The 21,408-nt window shown below is 40.9% G+C and overlaps 3 protein-coding genes and 1 long non-coding RNA gene across 4 annotated transcripts; 3 read left to right on the top strand and 1 right to left on the bottom strand.

Annotated features, from left to right (window-relative positions):
• The first annotated feature begins 328 nt into the window (after nt 1-328).
• LOC140036503 (uncharacterized) lies at nt 329-683 on the top strand. The gene is made up of 2 exons (XR_011840065.1): nt 329-468; nt 566-683. It is a non-coding gene; the product is annotated as an uncharacterized lncRNA (long non-coding RNA).
• Nucleotides 684-824: 141 nt separating this feature from the next.
• On the bottom strand, nt 825-3,512 carry LOC113730133 (alpha-L-fucosidase 1-like). Its single transcript, XM_027254625.2, has 3 exons — nt 2,822-3,512; nt 2,482-2,721; nt 825-1,701 (listed from the first exon to the last, which is right to left on the bottom strand). Exons 1-3 carry the CDS (start codon nt 3,394-3,396, stop codon nt 990-992), a joined length of 1,527 nt encoding a protein of 508 aa, XP_027110426.1. The 5' UTR covers nt 3,397-3,512; the 3' UTR covers nt 825-989.
• Nucleotides 3,513-7,573: 4,061 nt separating this feature from the next.
• LOC113730132 (3-ketoacyl-CoA synthase 5-like) lies at nt 7,574-9,933 on the top strand. Its single transcript, XM_027254624.2, has one exon. The coding sequence runs from the start codon at nt 7,937-7,939 to the stop codon at nt 9,350-9,352; it is 1,416 nt and encodes a 471-aa protein (XP_027110425.1). The 5' UTR covers nt 7,574-7,936; the 3' UTR covers nt 9,353-9,933.
• Nucleotides 9,934-12,809: 2,876 nt separating this feature from the next.
• On the top strand, nt 12,810-15,450 carry LOC113730131 (subtilisin-like protease SBT1.3). Its single transcript, XM_027254623.2, has one exon. It carries the CDS (start codon nt 13,032-13,034, stop codon nt 15,366-15,368), a length of 2,337 nt encoding a protein of 778 aa, XP_027110424.1. The 5' UTR covers nt 12,810-13,031; the 3' UTR covers nt 15,369-15,450.
• Nucleotides 15,451-21,408: the final 5,958 nt, after the last annotated feature.

The following is a 21,408-nucleotide window of genomic DNA, read 5'->3' as shown; positions in this document are numbered from 1 at the left end:
ACAAAGCCCCAGTAAAATTCACAGAATTGCAAAAGGTCGTTGCCTTTTTGTCAGCTATGACAGAACCAGAATATCAGTGAAATGGGGGTGACGTGTTGCTCTAATTTATTTATTTAGTTTGGTGAGATCTCCACAATCATTCTCCCTTTTTTTTTTTTTTTCCCTGTTATGAGTATATGCCAAATGGTTATGCACATAGGAACGAAGAATTCAGCTAAAAAGTGGACGACAAGATGTTGAAGAACAAGACGGCCAAAGCCGCCAGTGAAAAATTCTTGCTCATCAGCATGAAATTTGTCCAAGTCCGTGTCATCAATCGGTTGTGCGAACTCGCTACTGCTTGTCATCGTTGCGGTGGCAGGCAGCAGTAGGTGCAGTTTTGTTTTGGGGGGGGTACAATACAAGCATAGTAAGCTGCAGCGGCTCACAAGCGTACAGTTCAGACAAGTTATTGGTGAATGGAGACTGGTGAGTGCCTACAAAAGCTTTATATGCACATGTTTCAATTTCAACACAAAGCCGCTTTAGAATTCTGTGATTTACTGTAATACTTTGACCCCTCTAGTTCAACAACGGGTTGAGGAATGTGCTCGGATTTTTGTTGGCAAGGGCGCTGTCAATGTTGTTGTAAGAACTTGTATAATACATTCGATAACAGCATGCATGAATCTGTTTGTCTCAAATATTGCGGTTGGAGAGTACAAAGCCTGGATGACAGGCTCCTGGATTCCCACGGGATTGTTTTGCTTTAGTCCTTGTAACGATGATTATAGGTGTGTGTCGAAAGCAATTGTTTGCCCCTTCCGTCATTTTACAACACATAATTCATCATAGAACGGAACCCTCGTATATACTAATAATTATTTGGATGGAGGCCAAAAGGCCCGGTACACAGAGATAATGGATGCATCCATCCATCATAAGGTCCGCCCGCAGTTAAAACAGAGGTTTCAGCGGCCTCTTCGCACAGACGACATATCTTTTTCTTACTAATGGACGAATTTGGATGGAGGCTTGCCATTTGGATTTGGGTGCCAAAAGGGATCAAAATGCAGACCCACAGAAGATAGCAAGGGTGTTGCCCGTGATCCCGTGATTTTTATCTTTACGCTGAGAGCGTGCACCGCACCCTTTTCCAGCCTGTGCAGCCTCTTGTGGCCCACCGTCGTTCCGCTGGCAATCCTCTTCCCATCCGCGTACACTTCGTGCTGTCGGATCCTCTGCCCCAACCCGATCGCTTCCTGAATCCTAACCACATTGAATCTCAGCGGTCCGTCGGAGGCTCTGAATTCTATCCAGTGATGTTCTTTGTCGTCGTCATCGTCACTGGGGGCCCAGTACGTCCACAGGTGGTCCCCGTCCACGACGTTTTCTGGGCCAAAACCGCCTCCTTTACCTCCTCGTTGGCTGCTGGCAGTAACGGAACAGTTTTCAGCCAGATTGGAGGAGAATACGGTGTCAACTGCTTTTCTAAATTCTCTGAGCCTCAGAATGTCGCTTTCGGAAATGAGGCCTGTGGGATTAGGGGGCACGTTAAGGAGTAAGACGCAATTTCTTCCGACGGAATTGTAGTAAATTTGAAGGAGTTGGTGGAGTGGCTTGGGGGATTGGGATTTATGCCAAAACCACCCGGTTCGAATTGAGACGTCGCACTCGGGAGGTAGCCAGTCGGTGCCTTTGGGATCGCCGGTGTTGAGATAACTGCACCATTTTATTATCGAAAAATAAGCATTATTCGATTCGATTTGGAAAAAAAAAAAAAAATGTATCTTTTTTCTTTTGTGGATCTTACGTTACTTTTATCGTAAATGTTACTCCCCAGTCCCGGCATCTTCTTAGCTTCTTATTTTCTAGTGCCGTGTTCGCACTGTCAATGTCAATTCTTCTGATGTTTACTGATTGTATAACAGTGATTAATGGCTAAGACTGGATTATTGATTGTGCAGGATAAGAAAAATAATGCCGTTAATCATGAATAACATTAATGTTTAAAGTTATGGGTTAAAATCCATGATGTTTTGACTGCAAGCTAGAAATATTACTATTCATTTCTGTTGATGGCATCAACAGAAATGTTTTGGTTTTGTACAAATAATATCATAATATTAATAATAATAACACCTACAAATAATAATAATAATAATCTGAGCGAGAATTTAAGAATACTTTTTTTCAATCGTAATGTAAAGGTCAAGATACTGGACATGTTTACCTTGTCAATAACTCATCATCTAGAATAGAGAAAAGACAAGGAGATTCTCTGCATGATTGTCTCGCACTAAATTCCAAGTGTTATTCATTATTGACAAAATCATCAAATATTTGGCTGGAAACAAAGTTAAAGATGGATGGTCTGCCTCTTTGATTCTAAAGATTCTAAATCTCGTAGATTAATTAGCTTCTTTTTTCTTTTTCTTTTTCTTTTTTTTAATGAAAGGGAGATAGCTAGATGGAACTACTATCATGTAAGAGTTTACTTACCCGACGATACTAGCATTGCCAATTGATAAGGCAGTTCGATTAATGGTGGACCAGCATGTGCTTCCGGCGAACCCTTGCTCATTTCCGACCCACCTGACGTCCGGACCAGCATCCGAGAATATGTTGATGGAGCTCTGCAGTTCCCTCACCAATGAAAACCAGTCGCCGAAATCATACGTCATGTTTGGTGCATTGGAACCCTTGGCTCCGTCAAACCATATTTCCTTCACACTTCCGTATCTGTCATCGCCCAGTCACAACAACAATAATAATAATCAAACAAATAAACCCATAAAAATCAAACCGAAACAGTTCTGAAAAAGCGAGCGTATCGACTCACTTGCGTAGTAATTCTTGTAGCTGAGCCAGGTAGTATTCGTTGTACTCCTTATTCTTGCCGTATCTTGGATCATGACGATCCCACGGAGAAAGGTACAATCCGACGTCCACCCCGCGAGGGTTGGCTGCATTGACAAGCTCTTGAACGACGTCCCCCTTGCCATTTCGCCAAGGGCTGCTGATGACGGAATGATCGGTGTATTTAGAGGGCCATAAGCAAAAGCCATCGTGATGTTTAGCAGTAAGTATGACCAGAGAAACGCCAGCTTGAACGGCCGTATCAACCCACTGGGCGGCGTCTAGGACTGTTGGATTGAAGATGGCCGGGTTTTCTTGCCCGGTGCCCCACTCGGAGTCCGTGAATGTGTTGACTCCAAAGTGGAAAAACATGATGATTTCTCTCTGCTGCCATTTCAGTTGAGAATAGGAAGGCAGCGGAAGGATGGGAAGAGGTGGAGTTGTTGCGCTATTCGCCTGCACTTGGCTCGCAATGGTAGCCGCCGCATGCAGCGAAATGAGCAGTGATAAGACCGTGCAAGAAAAGCAGTAGTGGTCGTAGTTAAAAGGGTTAGCCATAATGTGCTTCTGAGTGATCTCTTAATCGGTTCGCACCTTATCTTTTTGTAGTGGTGGGGTGGGGACTAGTAATTACTGGTAAAGGAGAAGGAAGAGATTCTTTGAGCGTTAAAGACCCCCCCCCCCTCTTTTCTCTCCCCCAAAAAAAAAAGAAAAAAAAACTTAATAATAAAGGGTTGGAAGGAAAGCTAATGTAGAGATGTGCTGCGATGGGATTGTTCGTGTGCTTCTTCTTCCTGTTTAATTTTGGAGCTACAAATTGCAATTATTGTTTTCACGGGGTCACCTTATCTCAATCATAGACGGTTTGTCCCTGATCTGAGTATGTACTCGCTCGACTAGGTTATGGCCGGTCGTGTCGTACTTGTCTGGCCAATTTCGTTTGACACAGAGGGGATCAGAGAGAAACAGGGAGATTTGTCTCTCTCTTTTTCTTTTTTTTGGTTTGTTTTTTTCTTTTGGGGAACTAAGAAACAGGGAGATTTGTCTCGAAGCTTGTCATCGGGATATCTTCTTCTTCTGGGGTTTGCCCGTTTGAGTAGTAGTCATGCTATTCATAATGGGGTTCCAACCATGGTAAATCAAATGTCAGTAGTGTATCATCTGCTACATTGCGTCGGCTGTTGGTAGCTTAAGCAACATAAAATCACAGTTTCAAGTGAAAGTTACGTGATGAACTTGATCTTCAAATATACATACAGCGCGTAATTAGTAGTAATTAGGTGCGAGACGTGAGAACGAATCACTTTAATTTCCGGATTATGCGACACACACACACACACTATACATATATATATTGGCAAGAAACAGATTAGCTACATATTGAAGGCTGGCTTTGAAGTCTATGGAATGAAAATTGTTACATAATATATATATATATATATATATATATATATATATATATATATATATATATAGTTGGGAAAAAGAAATAGTAGTAGCATTTTTACACAAATAGAGACCAGGAGGAAAATATGGCTACGTAATTAAGTTGGAACCAAGAAAATGATAAATATCATCTATCCCTTATAGACTCGATGAATCTTAATAATTGTTTTTCATTTATATTCAAAAAAGAGACAACGACTTGGCACGACCAGCCAAAAGAAAGAAAGAAAGAAAGAAGCTCATGATGAAATTAGAGCAAGCACCAAATATTTACCTGAATGATGACAAGATAAACGCTTTCAATGCGCTCTAGAAATCACAGAATCATCATCAGCTATTGAGATCTTAAGCTTGAAAACTACAATCAATACTTACAAATCTTTTTCTTGGTTCCACTGCCACACAAATCTTTTACTTCAAACATCCTTCCAATATTACGCTCATTTACAACAAATATAAACAGGATTAAGCGACCAATAAGTGTTAAGTACAAAGCTTGATCACCGTCGTCTATTTCATCTTTTCATTCTTCCAAACAGTGTTTGTAACTTTTTTTTAAGTTCCGATGCCATCATCTTTTCAAGTCTCATTTTATTGCACGTACGCTAACTGTGCCAATGTTGATCATCACTAATTAATTCAGTACTCACATGGCTGCTTAAAAAGGTATTAGGGTTTTCCTTTCATAGATCACCTCAATTCCTTTAATCAATCGGAATACATTTTCTATTTCTTCATCAAATGCGATCAAGCAAGGAAATCATAAGACGAACTTCAGTCATATACAAGTACATTCTTTTTGCAGATGCAGCCAGCCAAACATGTCTAGGATTTATCAGCATTAAATATAATAATGCCAAATAGAGAAAAGATGTTAACACGATGTCAAGATATAATAATGCCATTTGCAAGTACATTGAGAAAAAAATCTAAGGGTTGTGCCAGATCACTCCCTTGGTCTAGTTAGGTCTGTATACCCACAGCCTCCTTAGGCTCTCCCTCCCCCTAGATTAGGATAGAGTAGGTTATACAAATGTATCGTTGCTGACAAAAAAAAAAAAAAAAAAAGTACATTGAGAACACGTGCAATTATAACGAGATTAATAATCTTGATCGGGAAAGATACCCTGCAAGTAATTTTTGAAATTTGGGCACCCTTCATTAATTAATTGGAATTAATGACATTAAATAATTTGAGCTTCACTTGAAAAAGGTTAATGGGAACGCTACTTGCAAAACTCTTTTTTAAGTATCAACATATTAAATCCCAACTCTTATCACAATTGGAAAAAATGTACGCGTATTGAACTGAAGTACACTTGAGCAAAGTTAATCAGGAAAAGAATGTATTATACAGTTCTTCAAAAACTCATGAGATAGGACGAAGCTGATACAACAACATAAAACAAGTAAAGGCAAAGTATCTTGACCAAAGAAAAAAGGGGGGCATAGCAAGTGGCCCAGCCCAACGGATACTCACCACTCCGAGTCTAACGGGCTTGGCGTCCAAAATGCCCCAAAGGCAAACATAAATAGATCGAACGCATCCGTTTTTGGATTCTGGGCCGTTTGGAACCCCGTTATGTTTTGAGCAGCCAGGAGGCCCAGAACCAAAACAAACCAGAATTGGCCAGTTAGCACGGTTCACCCGATCGAAGCTTTGCGCATGCAATCAGTGTTCACGTAAAACTTAATGGTCGACCTATTAAATGGGCATTACGAGGACATAAAATTTGTCAAATCCAAGAGAGAGATGGTAATACTAATACTTTTTTCCAACAACAAATAATATTTGTAAGTAAGCTTAATCTATTCTATTCTAACATTTGTAAGAATATTTGTAGGTAAATTTAATCTATCCTATTATAGCATTGATAAGGTTGCGTAAGGGACTAAAACTAAACTAAAGAGGTGTTCTGACATCTCATTTCAAAATTTTTTATTGTAATGAGAGTTCGAACTCCCGATCTACGGTCCAAATAATGACTTACTCCCTTTTTTATAGTCACTAGGCCGAAGTTTAGTGGTTGAAATAGTAATACTAATGCGCCCTTCGATTGTTTTGGCCGCCAGCCTCTCCTGTAACATAAAACCGAGCAAGTGGCAGACCCATCATCCGCTGAAAAACCCTTATTCGGCTTTTCTCTCCATCCACTAGCAATCTGAGAATTATGAACTCTTTTGTCCACAAGGAACCTGTTGATGCTCTAATTCAGGTTCCAAAACAGCCGGGTTTGATGCCTGTTAGAGAGGGTGGCCAAAAAAATTATGGTGGCTAATCATTATTTTGACAGGGCTAGAAAGGTAGAGTTAACCACTTCCAAAGACATATATATATATATTTTTGGGACAAACATGTGCACATGTTTAATTCAAGTTTTCTATCTTATATTTTCTTTCAAAACAATAGAAATATTATAACCAAACTCTTATTGATATAGTTGGTTAATTCTAGCTAGTTCCCTCACGCTTAATCCTTATTATATACGAGTACGAACACAACCTAAGCAGGGAGACAGTCAATGCCTCAATGGTATTATTACATGATACGCGAAACTCTTTCTGAGTCTATTCAGATTCAAGGATTACCAAGACACAAACCAAATTCCATAATTGAGGGTCACAAAACCAACTATTATTATATTACCCTATGTGACAATAAAATGTTTCCATATAGAACTAATTGAGGTGTTCTAGATCTTTGACTCCCTTCCCGCTGCTACCCAACTCATCATTCCTCCCTAATTAATCCGTTTGACCAACTGTAGGTCTGCAACATTTAATGCTTGTGTACTTTTAATTTTTTTTCGTTAGTCGTACTTCATCAAGACAATCTACAGCTCTCCGCGGTTTGACTTTTGGAAAATTAATGCACATATTTTGATAAACGTGTGTGGAGCTGCTGGAGCAGCCGGACGAGAATTCATTCATTCAATAATCCATAGAGGAATGCTCTCTGTCTCTCCCTCGCAAGATTCATACGACATCAGTAGCCAAAAGAGGGCTGGATGATTCACACATCAGCCGAGCACTTGTTGTTGTTGTTTGCCTATATTCATGGTCAACAGTTGCTGGTTGACTGGATAGCGCATACCATACCCTCCTGTCGGTCAAGAAATACTTAACTAATAAGGTGCATGCACTGCAGAACCTTCCTTCACCGGCACCGCTAGCCATAGCCCGAAGTATGCATGCGACGGTATCCACTTAAACCTTTATGATCAGATCGTTTTTAAATATATATATTTTTTCCAATGTGCAATTATTGATAACTCAAGAAAGCTACTACTAGGCTGATATTATCAAATCTTCCTTGAATATTCCTGAGTGCCTTCAGAATTCAGAGTTCGGCATAGGCTTCAAAATCTTCACAGCTTGTTCTCGCAATGAATTTTGCTTCCCAACTGCGCAAATCTCATTGTCCTAACTGACGCACTTAATCCGCTTTACTCCGCCTTTTACAGAGAGAAGGAACCCGTTCGTTGTGAAGTCATGGAAATGTGTATATATATATAGCAGCACCCTCCTATTCTAATATAATCGCATCTCCACAGATATTTACAGTCTGAAACCACAAAATTCCTGCGTTACCTCTTTCTCTCTCCCTGCAGCTTAATTAATCACCTCTCCCTTATCAGGATTGAAATTACTAATGGAGTTGATGAAATTTGTTGTTCTTCTCGTCTTGTCCTGCATGGAAATGCTGTTTCTCTTTCAAGAGTGGGGAACACTATTCCACTTCATTGCTCTTTGTTGTCTCCTTCTGTTCTGCAGTTCCCAAGTTTATCCTTCAAGCCATTCACCAGTATACCTAGTGGATTTCTCATGCTTGAAGCCACCAAGTTTCTGCAGGGTACCTTTCTCCACCTACCTCGAGCATGCTCAAATGTTTGACTTTTTGGACCATCAAAGCAGAGCTTTCATGGCTAAAATCTTGATTCAATCAGGACAGGGTGAACGAACCTATCTTCCCCCAGCTTTACACTACATCCCACCCAGATCAAGCCATCAAGATGCCACTGGAGAAGTACACATGGCACTCTTCCCAATCTTTGATGACCTCTTGTCCAAAACCAGACTCTCTCCACGAGATATAGACGTATTAATTGTCAACTGCAGCGGCTTTTGCCCTGCTCCATCTCTCTCATCCATCATTATCAACAAGTATCGCATGAGAGAAGATATTAAGAGCTTCAATGTTTCTGGTATGGGCTGCAGTGCAAGTGCATTAGCTATTGACATGGCTCAAAGCGTTCTCAAAACTCACAAGAATTGGAATGCTGTTATTCTCAGCACCGAGATTCTGTCAACCGGGTGGTACCCCGGAAAAGAAAGACACATGATAGTCCTAAATTGCCTCTTCCGCATGGGAGGTGCTGCAATCTTGTTGACCAACAGAAGAGAAGCCAAAAGGGCATCCAAATATAAGCTACTCTTGAGCCAAAGAACTCAAAGAGCCTTTGATGACAAGGGTTATTATTCCGCCATCCGCGAAGAGGACTCCAGAGGACATACTGGGGTTACGCTGAGGAGGGATTTACTGCATGTGGCCGGAGAAACTTTACGGTCCAACATTTCGATTCTTGGTGCAAGAATATTGCCTTATACGGAACAAATTTGGTATGCAGTCTCAGTCTTTCGGAAGAAGTTTATGGACAAGGCCACAGAGATTTACGTGCCTAATTTCAAAACAGTGATACAACATTTCTGCTTGCCAACTTCTGGGAAGCCGGTTATCGGAGAGATCGGAAAAGGTCTGAAACTTGGAGAAAGGGATATGGAGCCTGCTTTGATGACATTGCATAGGTTTGGGAATCAATCTTCTTCTTCATTGTGGTATGAGTTGGCCTACATGGAAGCCAAGGGAAGGGTGAAGAAAGGTGACAGAGTGTGGCAGCTTGGAATGGGAAGTGGGCCTAAATGCAGCAGTCTGGTCTGGGAGTGCATCAGGCCCATGTCATCCGATGCCGAAATAGGCCCATGGGCTGACAGCCTTGAAGGCCATCCTATCTCGGCTGCCAACGAACGTCATACTGGTGGTCAGAATTCAGCAAATAAAAGTCGGTAGGTATTTGGTCCTTCGGTATGGAAAAGAACGATTTTATCCGTTTAGGAATTCAAGAAACTGGGAGGGAAACGAAGCGAAAGGAATTGGAGGAGTTTGATTTTTCTTCTTTGGATTAATTCTTGAGGAAAAGAAAAGGATGGAATGGATCTAGGGAGAGGGAAAGTTCTGGGGTGAATTCGTATGTATGGTATAGGCAAGGAAATTGCTTTGCCTAAAGAATGTTTGCAAGTACAAGGGAAAAGAAAGACCAAGACCACGCTATCGGTGGCGCCTCCTAGAAGGCGTGATAGTCTCCTTCTAAATCTGCACGTGCTTGAGGCGTGATCCATGCTTTCAAGTGTCCCCTCATTAAAGTCGCGAAAATCCTATCCGTCTGGTAGGCGTATTGACACGCATTTCTTGGAGCTCTCTTCTACTTCTTGCTGGAGATTTTGTTTTCAAATTACACCACGGACCTTCAAATGATAGTGTAGCATAGAACATGCCAAAGCCAGTCTCATGGCATCTTGTGAGAAATTTTGATTTGTTTTATCATAGAATTATCAAATGCTCAGTAAAATGCTAAGTAAATTAAAACAATATTATACAGTCTATTTTATACACAATATAGATAATTATTATTTTATCCTGGGCATATTTATAATTTAGCACCCTGCGCTAGCATGGTGATCATCTGCTAGTCGTTTAAAATGGGGACTGGCTTCTGATTGCCTTCGTCCTTCGTTCTTCATTTCCTTCGAAGTCCTAAAGGCGAAAGTTGTTGAATCAGGCACAGTTGTCGACAAAATTATCGAGCTTTGGCTCAGTGGCCATCGAAAAGGGATTGAGGGTGCATTTGATAAAATTGAAATTTAAAAATTGAAATCTAAAATTTAAAATATAAAATTCGAATTTATTAAGTTATTGAATAGCTAAATATTAAATCTAATATATTTAAGTGTATGTCACATTTAGTGATAAGCGAATGGTTTATCACTTATTTTTTGGAGCAAGTTTTGTCTAGAAAATTTAGTACTACCACTTAATTAATTCAAATGTTTAATTTTTTGTATCAAACGTGTCTGAACATAGTAAAATCTGAATCCATTAAATTTAAGTATTAAATGGAATTATCAAACAAGGTCTAAGTCCCTCTTTGAGCTATAAGTCAGAGGTTCGAACTCCACCTGCAATGAAAAAAAAAATTCAAAAGAAGTGTGAAAACACCGCTTTGATCTAGTCAGATTTGTATACTTATTAATCTCTTATACATTTTTCTTGGACTCCCCTTCCAATAGAATATGATAGATTAGGTTGCTAGCCCTTCTTAGACTTCCCCTCTTAGTAGAATAAAATAAATTGTGTTATAAGAATGTTATCGTTGCAGGAAAAAAAAATTTTGTTGCAGATTTAAAAAAAAAGGTACAGTTGTCGACAGATGACGTGCATGATTTAGCTGTTAGCATTTACGTGTGATTGCCGAGAACCATTTTAGTGGCGAAAAAAACTGAATAAAGGGTCCAAGACGCTAAATTATTAACAAAAGACGAGCCCCGACGAGAATAGAGTTGGATGGCATTATGAGGGGGCGATGGGGATAGTCCCTGCTGCAGCTATGATCATGAATACTCTGGCTACGCATTGATGGCCCTCTCAGATATAGGCAGTGGAAGAAGTGGACGACGTCACATGGAATGAATGAAGAGGGAAGAAGAAGCAGATTGTCTGCGGTTGAGTTAATAACTGCTGCGGCCACTACTGCATCATTTGGAATTTGGAGACTCTGCCCCTTCATTTAATGTCGAATTTGTTGCATAGCGGTGGTTTTGTAATTTCCTTGTACTACTAATTCACTCTAACGTAAGGGCTCCTGCATGTTTATTGCAAAATTATTTACAGCAATTGATTTTAAAAAAATCTTGTTTTATTTGCTCTCTAATTGGAGGGGAAGTTCTTTTCTGTTGAAGAACTTTTGGTTAAAGGTTTGGGAATGGGAGTTTCAATCAAAAGCATCCAGGTAAGCAAATTGATTGGCCTAGCTGCTTCATTAGATATGCAGATGGAGACGAATTATGAAGAAGAAGATCATCCAATCCTTGCTGCCCGGTACTCTGCTACCTATAATCTTGTACTAGTTGTCAATTAGCCATCCAGTCTAGGAGGCTTTGAGATGCATTATTATGTTCCAGGACGGTCCAATTCACTCTCTCGCAAAGGCAATATGCAGAATTTGCATTAACAACACGAGTGCTCAAATTTCTGAAAATTATGCCCCTAGAACGATGGGGGACCCTATCCCACATGCTATGATCTCACCCTCATGGGGGTAGATATTTCATAATGTTGATTGTTGGACTTGGACCCACGATTCGTTAAAATTTGTATTTCAGTACTACGTTGAAAGTTGTAAAGAGGAACCAAAATAATAATAATGATAAAAATCTTTCTTTTTTTTTTTTTTTGGGGTGAAAAGATGGAACCTGAAATCCCTGTACATAAGACTTGCGAATAGTAACCCTTCCTAATATATAGTCTACAACAGAGTATTCTCCTTCCGCAACCTTTTAATCGTTTCTTCCATTCGATTTAACCTTCTCGATGGGTCAGGAATGATAACTCCTGATGTTTCACATATTCGTTCATCATCATCATCATGTCAATCCCCCTAATATAGTCATTTTTGCTCGTATTCCACAGTACACTGTCGTTGAGGAAAAAGGGGAGAGCTAGTGAGAGCTTGATCGGTTCTGACACCATTCCACCAATGTGCCTGCGGTTTAGTCTAGATTTTGTCGCTTAATTGGATGTAGTATTGTGAAAAATTTTCCCTTAATTTGGAAACGATGAGGGACTAAATGTGCTTTTACCGAAACAATGGGGATAAAAATCGGCCCACTACCAAACATGGTTCGAAGTCTCGGTTGAGACCGAGCCGAGTCGTCACCGTCTCGGCCCTTACCGATATGATATCGTGACGAAACGATATCGAAATACTTGACTCGTCGAGAAATCGGCCGAGTCGTCACCGCGACGGATTGACTCGGCCGAGTCACACCGAGTCTGTCCGAGTTATCCCGAGTCAATACGAGAAATCAGCCTAATCACACTGCGGCGGATTGACTTGGCCGTTTCTTTTGCTATTTTTTAATTATTTTTATTCAGCATACTTTTTTATATTATTAACAATTTTTACAATATTAAATACTTTAAAATTTGCGTCTCACCGAGATCGCGACCGATATGCCGAGACCGATATGAAACGTTTCGGGCCGCGATCGCGACCGCGACCGTGACTTTGAACCATGCTACCAAACATTGAGGAGGATGAAAAGTGCACTTTCCACCAAAATAGTTTCTGAGGAGAACTCCCGCAGCTACCATCATATAATCGCGCAAGGCAGGCAAGACTAGCATAGATGCAGAACAACTCAAATGGCTGGTTCAGACTTCAGAGGGAGGACCATAACCAATAACTACACATCACCAGCCAGAAGTAAAGCCCCGTACTTCCTACTACAGAATACCGACATTCATGAGACAACTACCATCTTAATTACCTGCACAATGAGACGGAACCAAAGGTCCCTCACCCTCGATATTTTATTTCCAAGATCACTTCTCCGTTCCCTCTTCTTCCCCCACCATTCTTCTTCATTCTTTCAACCCTATTTCTTCCTTTTCAACAAAAATACCAGAGAAAATGGTTGCATTTTTAGGCAAACGGTTGCTCCTCTTTGTATCAAGCTATCTTGCTTTCAGCTTTTTAACATGCACTAGCAACAAAACTTCCACCACAACAACATACATAGTGCAAATCGATAAATGGGCAAAACCAGCACTGTTTGTCGACCATGTGCAGTGGTACTCATCCATAGTAAAATCTGTAACTTCCAAACCAAGCAAAGTAGATGATTCAGAAGATGAAGATAGGATAATTTACACTTACCATACTGCTTTTCATGGCATTGCTGCTCGGCTCAACCAGGAGGAAGTGGAGAGACTGCAGGAAAAACATGGTGTGATGGCTGTTTTTCCTGAGACTGTATACCAGCTCCACACAACCAGAAGTCCCCTGTTCCTTGGGCTCGAAAACAGATATGGTACAAGTGTCTGGTCTGATAGACTGTCACAAAGTGATGTCATTGTGGGAGTGCTAGACACCGGGATATGGCCAGAGAGCCCAAGCTTCAATGACACAGAAATGGGACCAGTGCCAGGTCACTGGAAAGGAAAATGTGAGATAGGCCGTGCTTTTGACAGGCATCATTGCAACAGAAAGATAATCGGCGCTAGAGTGTTCTACCGCGGCTATGAGGCAGCTTCAGGCAAGATCAATGAACGAGATGAGTACAAGTCCCCAAGGGATCAAGATGGCCACGGCACTCATACTGCTGCAACAGTTGCAGGCTCAGCTGTTCACGGTGCAAATCTTTTCGGCTATGCTTATGGCACTGCACAAGGGATGGCCCCTGGTGCGAGGATTGTCCCTTATAAAGTTTGCTGGACTGGAGGGTGCTTTAGCTCAGACATTCTTTCTGCAGTTGATCAAGCCGTGGCTGATGGAGTAAATGTTCTATCCATCTCTTTGGGAGGAGGAGTTGCATCTTATTACCGTGACAGTTTGGCAGTAGCAGCATTCGGTGCTATGGAGAAGGGAGTTTTTATTTCGTGCTCAGCTGGAAATGGAGGGCCTGATCCGGTTAGCCTTACCAATGTATCACCATGGATCACCACAGTTGGAGCTAGCACAATGGACAGAGACTTTCCAGCCATTGTCAAGCTCGGGACAGGTGAAATCTTAACTGGAACTTCACTTTATAGAGGCAGAAGAACTCTGTCTACACAGAAGCAATACCCTATAATTTACCCAGGAAGTAATTCGAGCAGCCCCACACCTAGCTCACTGTGCCTAGAAGGAACTTTGGACAGCCATGCTGTTGCTGGAAAAATTGTAATATGCGACCGGGGCATAAGTCCTCGAGTTCAGAAGGGTCAAGTGGTGAAAGATGCCGGAGGAGTTGGCATGATTCTGTCTAATACTGCCGTTAACGGAGAGGAGCTGGTTGCAGATAGTCACCTTCTCCCTGCAGTCGCAGTTGGTGAGACGACAGGTAAACTGATTAAACATTATGTTTCAAGGGATCGAAAGGCTAGTGCAACTTTACTATTTCTTGGGACCAAGGTAGGGATCAAACCCTCGCCAGTGGTGGCTGCTTTTTCATCCAGAGGACCAAATTTCCTCTCACTGGAGATCCTGAAGCCAGATGTGGTGGCACCAGGAGTGAATATCCTTGCAGCATGGACAGGTGATACAGGTCCATCAAGTTTGCCAACTGATCCTAGAAGAACAAGGTTCAATATATTGTCTGGAACTTCCATGTCATGTCCACATGTGAGTGGGATTGCCGCACTGCTGAAGGCCAGGCACCCTGACTGGAGTCCAGCTGCAATCAAATCAGCACTCATGACAACGGCTTATGTCCACGACAATACCTTTCATCCCCTGAAAGATGCCTCCACAGGTGTGCCCTCCACCCCTTATGACCACGGTGCAGGTCATATAAACCCATCGAAAGCCCTTGATCCAGGCTTGATCTACGACATAGGGGCACAGGATTACTTTGAGTTTTTGTGTGCACAGGGTTTGACTCCTTCCCAGCTGACAGCTTTCGCTAAGTTCTCCAACAGAAAGTGCCTTCAACATTTTGCCAATCCTGGTGACCTAAACTACCCAGCTATTTCGCCTGTTTTCCCAGAAAACACGAAGGTTTCAGTTCTAACCCTCCGTAGAACAGTCACCAATGTTGGTCCTCCCAACTCAAATTACCATGTTGCAGTTTCACCATTCAGGGGTGCTCTTGTAGAGGTCGATCCAAGAACGCTAAATTTTACCGGAGTACACCAGAAATTATCTTACAAGGTTACGTTTAAAACAAGATCTCGGCAAACAGCACCAGAATTTGGGCACTTGACATGGAAAAGTAAGGAACACAAGGTAAGAAGCCCGATTGTAATCACATGGCTGCCTCCACTATAAATCATGTTGCCTAATAGTCAACATGAAGGATGTTGCACAATAAGCATATGTTATAAAATTGAAAATTTTGTTTTTTTTTTCAGTGATAAAGTTGCATTCATTCTTAGGAGGATAACAATTTCATATCACAAATTCTTCGCTGAATCTAAATTGGCTACATATATCAGGCATTTACAATCTCATATACGGGCATCTGAAATTGCTCAGTAAAAAGTGAAATTCACCAGATTTTGTGATCTCAGGTTCTTCTCAAGCCTTGCTAACTGTGCCTGATGATGACGAAAGAGGCAAAAGCATGATAATACTTGAATAACACATTCTAAAAAAGAGCAAGACAAGTAAGACCAACAATTCGTATTCGCATTTAGAACCGCAACAAACACCACATTCTGTGCATGCGTATAATTATCCCAAATTTTAAGCATTAATAATTATAAACTCTTTGTCCAACAGCAATTTACAAAAGATCCACTAATAAAGTGTGAGAGGTGTAGCAGTGTGATGGTACTCCAATCACACGAACTCAGTTTGAAGACCTTGGGTACAAGCTGCAATCACAGAAGGGGACAGCTTGGCCTCCATGGATCCATTTACAAAAGAGTAGACAGTACATGCAAATGTAAAAGCGCATAAATACACATTTCTTCTTAAAAAGCTAGACCAAGGACAGTGGGACACATAGCTAGCCAGGAGGAAATGGAGTCACTAAATAACTTTTCAAACAGCTAGCCGGTGGGACATATTCTATGATATTTTCTTTCAACAGCAACTAAGTAGGAAAATTGCCAAAAATTTCAGATTATTGACTATGCTAAGGTTTGTTTGGACAGAGAATTATTTGCCAAAATTTATTTGTTTACATCATTATTACAATTTCCAACACACCTTTTTATCTTCCCAATTACCTTTTTATCTCACATACATCACATTACAAAAAGTGTTATAGTAAAAATATCTCAAATAATTTACAATCCAAACAGAGCAGTGCCTGTCACCAGGTTGCATGTCTTTTAATTGTATACAAACAAGTAGCATTATCGGCCTATAAATTTTGAACTAACCAATCTATTATCACGTGCTAAGTCGTAATGGAGTTTAAGGTCCTACATTTTGTAGGTATGTATTTTGAATGCTCAGGAATATAGATCCTGTTGATCCTACATTTTGGATTAAAAGTTTTCTAATGACTTCAAATGTCCAATGGTTGGTTATTCATGATCAAGATTGAAATCAGCAGAAATAGACTTTTCCCCTGGTTGGGGCTCCAGGCTCCAGTCTCAAAGTAGAAGAGCAAACCTGACTCGCTGCATTCCAATCTGTTGAATTCAAAGCCAAGCCTCAATTGATGACTTTTTCAAGCCAAAATTGAGGACTTTGAATTCTTTGGCCTAAATTTCTAAATCCCACATCGGTTAAGTTTAACATTTGAGAGGTTGTTTGAGAACTATAAATAGCTCTCAAACAAACCAATTCAAGTACACCAAGCAAGAGCCAATAACTTGCTTTCTTCTCTCTCTTTGTAATATTTCTTCTAGTGAAATATTAAATTGTCGGTAGTGTCCGAGGACGTAGGCAAATTAGCCGAACCTCGTTAAATTCTGGTGTTCTATTTTATTGTCTATTTAGTAGCTATATTTGTAGGTATATTTGTAGTGAGTTATTGTGCAATTAAGTGCATATATAGGTGATTCTGTCTAGGAAATTGGTACTTAAGCAGGCCAGTGTGCCTCACCAAATATTTCCTGGGAATTACCATTTTGCAATTTTAGGTACAATAATTTACTCGTTATACCTTAACTTTGGTAGGGCTTCCGCAACAATTGGTATCAGAGCTCGAGGTTTCTTAGTATGCTCTGTGGTTGCAGCATGGTCTGATCTTCCACATCAGAAAAGATTTCTTGGGCTATTGTTACTCTACATTTAGGAGCTACTAAATATAATTTGTAGAGATGGCCGAAAGTAGATCTTCATCTACAATGCAAGCATCAACAAGCTCGTCATTATCTATTATGGCGAGAAATGTTATGACGAATACAAAATTAAATGTGGAGACATTTGATGGTACCGGTCATTTCGGCATGTGGCAAAGTGAGATTCTAGACGCGCTCTTTAATCAAGGTCTAGACATTGCCATCGAAAAAGAGAAACCAGAAGAGATTGAAGAGAAGGAATGGAGGACGCTAAATCGTTTAGCGTGTGGTACAATTCGATCGTGTCTTTCAAGGGAACAAAAATATGTGTTCTCAAAAGAAACCTCTGCAAATAAATTATGGACTGGATTGGAGGAGAAGTTCTTGAAGAAAAATTGTCAGAACAGGCTCAACATGAAGAAGCGTTTATTTCGCTTCACTTATGTTCCTGGCACAACTCTAAGTGATCACATCACTAATTTCAATTAGTTAATCACTGATCTGATGAATTTAGATGTGACATTTGAAGACGAAGATTTGGCTCTCATGTTGTTGGGATCTCTTCCTGAGGAGTTTGAGCATCTTGAAACAACTCTACTCCATGGGAAAGCTGAGGTGTCCCTCAGTGAAGTTAGCTCTGCCCTGTACAGCTATGAGCTCAGAAGAAAAGACAAGCAAAATAGCAGAGATGGAGCAGCAGAAGCTCTGGTAACTAGAGGACGCTCACAAAACCAGAGAAAGGGGACGAGAAGAAGATCCAAGTCAAGAGCCAGACTAAGTAAAGATGAGTGTGCCTTTTGCAGAGAGAAAGGGCACTGGAAGAAGGACTGTCCAAAACTGAAGGGTAGACCTGACAAAGAAAAAGCTGTTGCGGATTCAAATGTATCTGAGTGCATTGATCAAAACTCAGATTTTTCATTAGCTGTCATGCCTACTGGTCATTCTAGTACATGGCTATTGGACTCAGGTTGTAGCCATCATATGACGTCCAATAGAGAATGGTTCTTTGATTTCAAGGAAAAAGAAGGTGGAGTCGTCTACACGGCAGATGAGACCACATTAGCAACAAATGGGGTTGGTTCAATTCGGCTGAGGAATCAGGATGGATCAATTAAGATTCTAACTGATGTCCGATATGTGCCAGAATTGAAAAAGAACCTCATTTCTGTGGGAGTACTAGAATCAATGGGCTACAAGGTGTCGGCATATAATGGAGTGATGAAAATCATTTCAGGTGCATTGGTGCTGGTGAAAGGAATCCGGAAAAATAATAACTTGTATTACTATCAAGGTAATGCAGTTGTTGAAGTAGCGGCCGTGGCTTCCAGTGATGATCGAGAATTGAAAGTAACCAGATTATGGCATATGCGCTTAGGGCATGCCGGAGAAAAATCTTTGAATCTTCTGATGAATCAAGGACTATTAAAAGGAGCCAGTGTTTGCAAGTTAGATTTTTGCGAGCATTGTGTCAAAGGAAAGCAGACAAGGGTAAAATTTGGCACTGCAATTCACGATACCAAGGGTATTTTGGATTATGTGCACTCTGATGTGTGGGGACCTTCCAAAACAACTTCTTTGGGAGGCAAGAATTATTTTGTTACCTTTGTCGATGACTTCTCTCGAAGAGTATGGGTGTATACTATGAAGGCGAAAAGTGAAGTATTGGGAATTTTCATCAAGTGGAAAAAGATGGTGGAAACTCAAACAGAAAGAAAGATCAAACGCCTTCGAACAGACAACGGAGGTGAATACACTAGTGATCCGTTCATGGAGGTCTGTGAAAATGAAGGCATTGTTCGGCACTTCACAGTCAGAGATACACCACAGCAAAACGGGGTGGCAGAGCGTATGAACCGGACATTGGTGGAGAAAGTTCGGTGTATGTTGTCCAATGCTGAGTTGGGCAGACAATTTTGGGCTGAGGCCTTAGCATATGCAAATCACCTCGTTAATCGCTTACCATCAACTGCTATTGGCGGCAAAACGCCATTAGAGAAATGGTCGGGAAAACCTGCTACAGATTATGATTCCTTACATGTGTTTGGTTCTACTGCATATTATCATGTTAAAGAATCAAAGTTGGATCCAAGGGCGAAGAAGGCGCTCTTTATGGGGATCACAACAGGCATTAAAGGTTATCGCCTTTGGTGTCCCGAAACGAAAAAGATAGTTTTCAGCAGGGATGTCACCTTTGATGAATCTACCATGTTAACAAAGGTAGATGTACAGCAGAATGATAGTACTCCCCAACAGGTGGAGAGCACTCCTAAGCAGATGGAGTTTGAAAGAAGCATTATCAGACCAGCAGTGGATATCGGAGTAGATGAAAGGACTCCTATGGTAGAAGAAGAATCAACTGAAGAAAATGTTCCAGTTGAAGAACTTTCACAGCAACATGAATCAATTGCAACCAGTAGGCCAAAGAGGACAATCAGAAAACCTGCTCGTTTTGCTGATATAGTGGCCTATGCATCCCCAACCATAAATGTTGATATTCCTGCCACTTTCAATGAAGCAGCTCAAAGTTCGGATAAAGAAAAGTGAAGGATTGCAATGGATGAAGAAGTACATTCCCTTCATAAGAATCAAACATGGAGGCTAACCAGTCTTCCAAAGGGAAAGAAGGCAATCGGATGCAAGTGGGTATATGCAAAGAAGGAAGGATTTCCTGACAAGTCTGGTGTTCGCTACAAAGCAAGATTGGTGGCTAAAGGCTACGCTCAGAAGGAGGGAATTGATTACAACGAAGTGTTTTCTCCAGTCGTGAAACATTCCTCCATCAGAATTTTATTGGCTTTGGTAGCACAATTGGATCTGGAACTTGTCCAATTAGATGTAAAAACTGCGTTTTTACATGGTGACTTGGAAGAGGAAATCTACATGACTCAGCCAGAAGGATTCAAAGTTGCTGGTAAAGAAAAGATGGTATGCAAGCTTGACAAATCGTTGTATGGATTGAAGCAGTCTCCAAGACAGTGGTATAAGCGATTTGACAAGTTTATGATGGGGCAAAGGTACACAAGAAGCAAATATGATGATTGTGTATATTTGCGCAAGCTACGAGATGGATCCTACATATATCTTCTTCTTTATGTTGATGATATGTTGATAGCTTCCAAGGATCAAGGTGAGATTGAAAAATTGAAATCTCATTTGAGTCGGGAGTTTGAAATGAAGGATCTCGGCGAAACCAAGAAAATTCTCGGCATGGAGATAAGTAGAGATAGAAGATTGGGGAGGCTTTATTTGACACAGAAAGAGTATCTTAGTAAAGTATTAAAGAGGTTTGGTATGAATGAAAAGACTAAACCTGTTAGTACTCCACTTGCTCCTCATTTCAAGTTTAGTGCATCGTTATCTCCAAAGAATGATGCAGAACGAGAATATATGGCAAAGGTACCGTATGCAAATGCGGTGGGTAGCTTGATGTATGCTATGGTGTGTACAAGGCCCGACATTTCACAAGCAGTTGGAGTTGTGAGCAGGTACATGCATGATCCTGGCAAGGAGCATTGGCAAGCTGTGAAATGGATTTTACGGTATATTTTGAACACCGTAGATGTTGGATTAGTATTTGAGCGGGATGAGAAGATTGGTCAAGGCGTAGTTGGATATTGTGATTCCGACTACGCAGGAGATCAAGATACACGTCAATCAACGACTGGGTATGTTTTTACACTTGCTAAGGCACCAGTCAGTTGGAGGTCTACCTTACAGTCAACAGTTGCTTTGTCTACTACAGAGGCGGAGTATATGGCAGTTACGGAAGCTGTTAAGGAAGCAATTTGGCTTCATGGATTGCTTGATGAATTGGAAATTGGACAGAAGTCTATCAAAGTTCATTGTGATAGTCAGAGTGCTATTCATTTAGCAAAGAACCAAGTTTATCATGCAAGGACGAAGCATATCGACGTACGGTATCATTTTGTGAGGAAGATTTTGGAAGATAGTACGATACTACTTCAAAAGATTCAGACCAAGGAGAATCCTGCTGATATGCTTACGAAGGTTGTGACAACTATCAAATTCCAACATTGTTTGAATTTGATAAATGTTGTGCACGACTTGAAGATTGGCGCTTGACAACGCATTTGAAGACACCACCGAATTTGAGGGAAAAAAAATTTGTA

Source organism: Coffea arabica, chromosome 2e (genome assembly GCF_036785885.1).
Source record: "Coffea arabica cultivar ET-39 chromosome 2e, Coffea Arabica ET-39 HiFi, whole genome shotgun sequence".
In the NCBI taxonomy this organism is placed as follows: Eukaryota; Viridiplantae; Streptophyta; class Magnoliopsida; order Gentianales; family Rubiaceae; genus Coffea; species Coffea arabica.
This window is presented reverse-complemented; position numbering and strand designations above follow the sequence as displayed.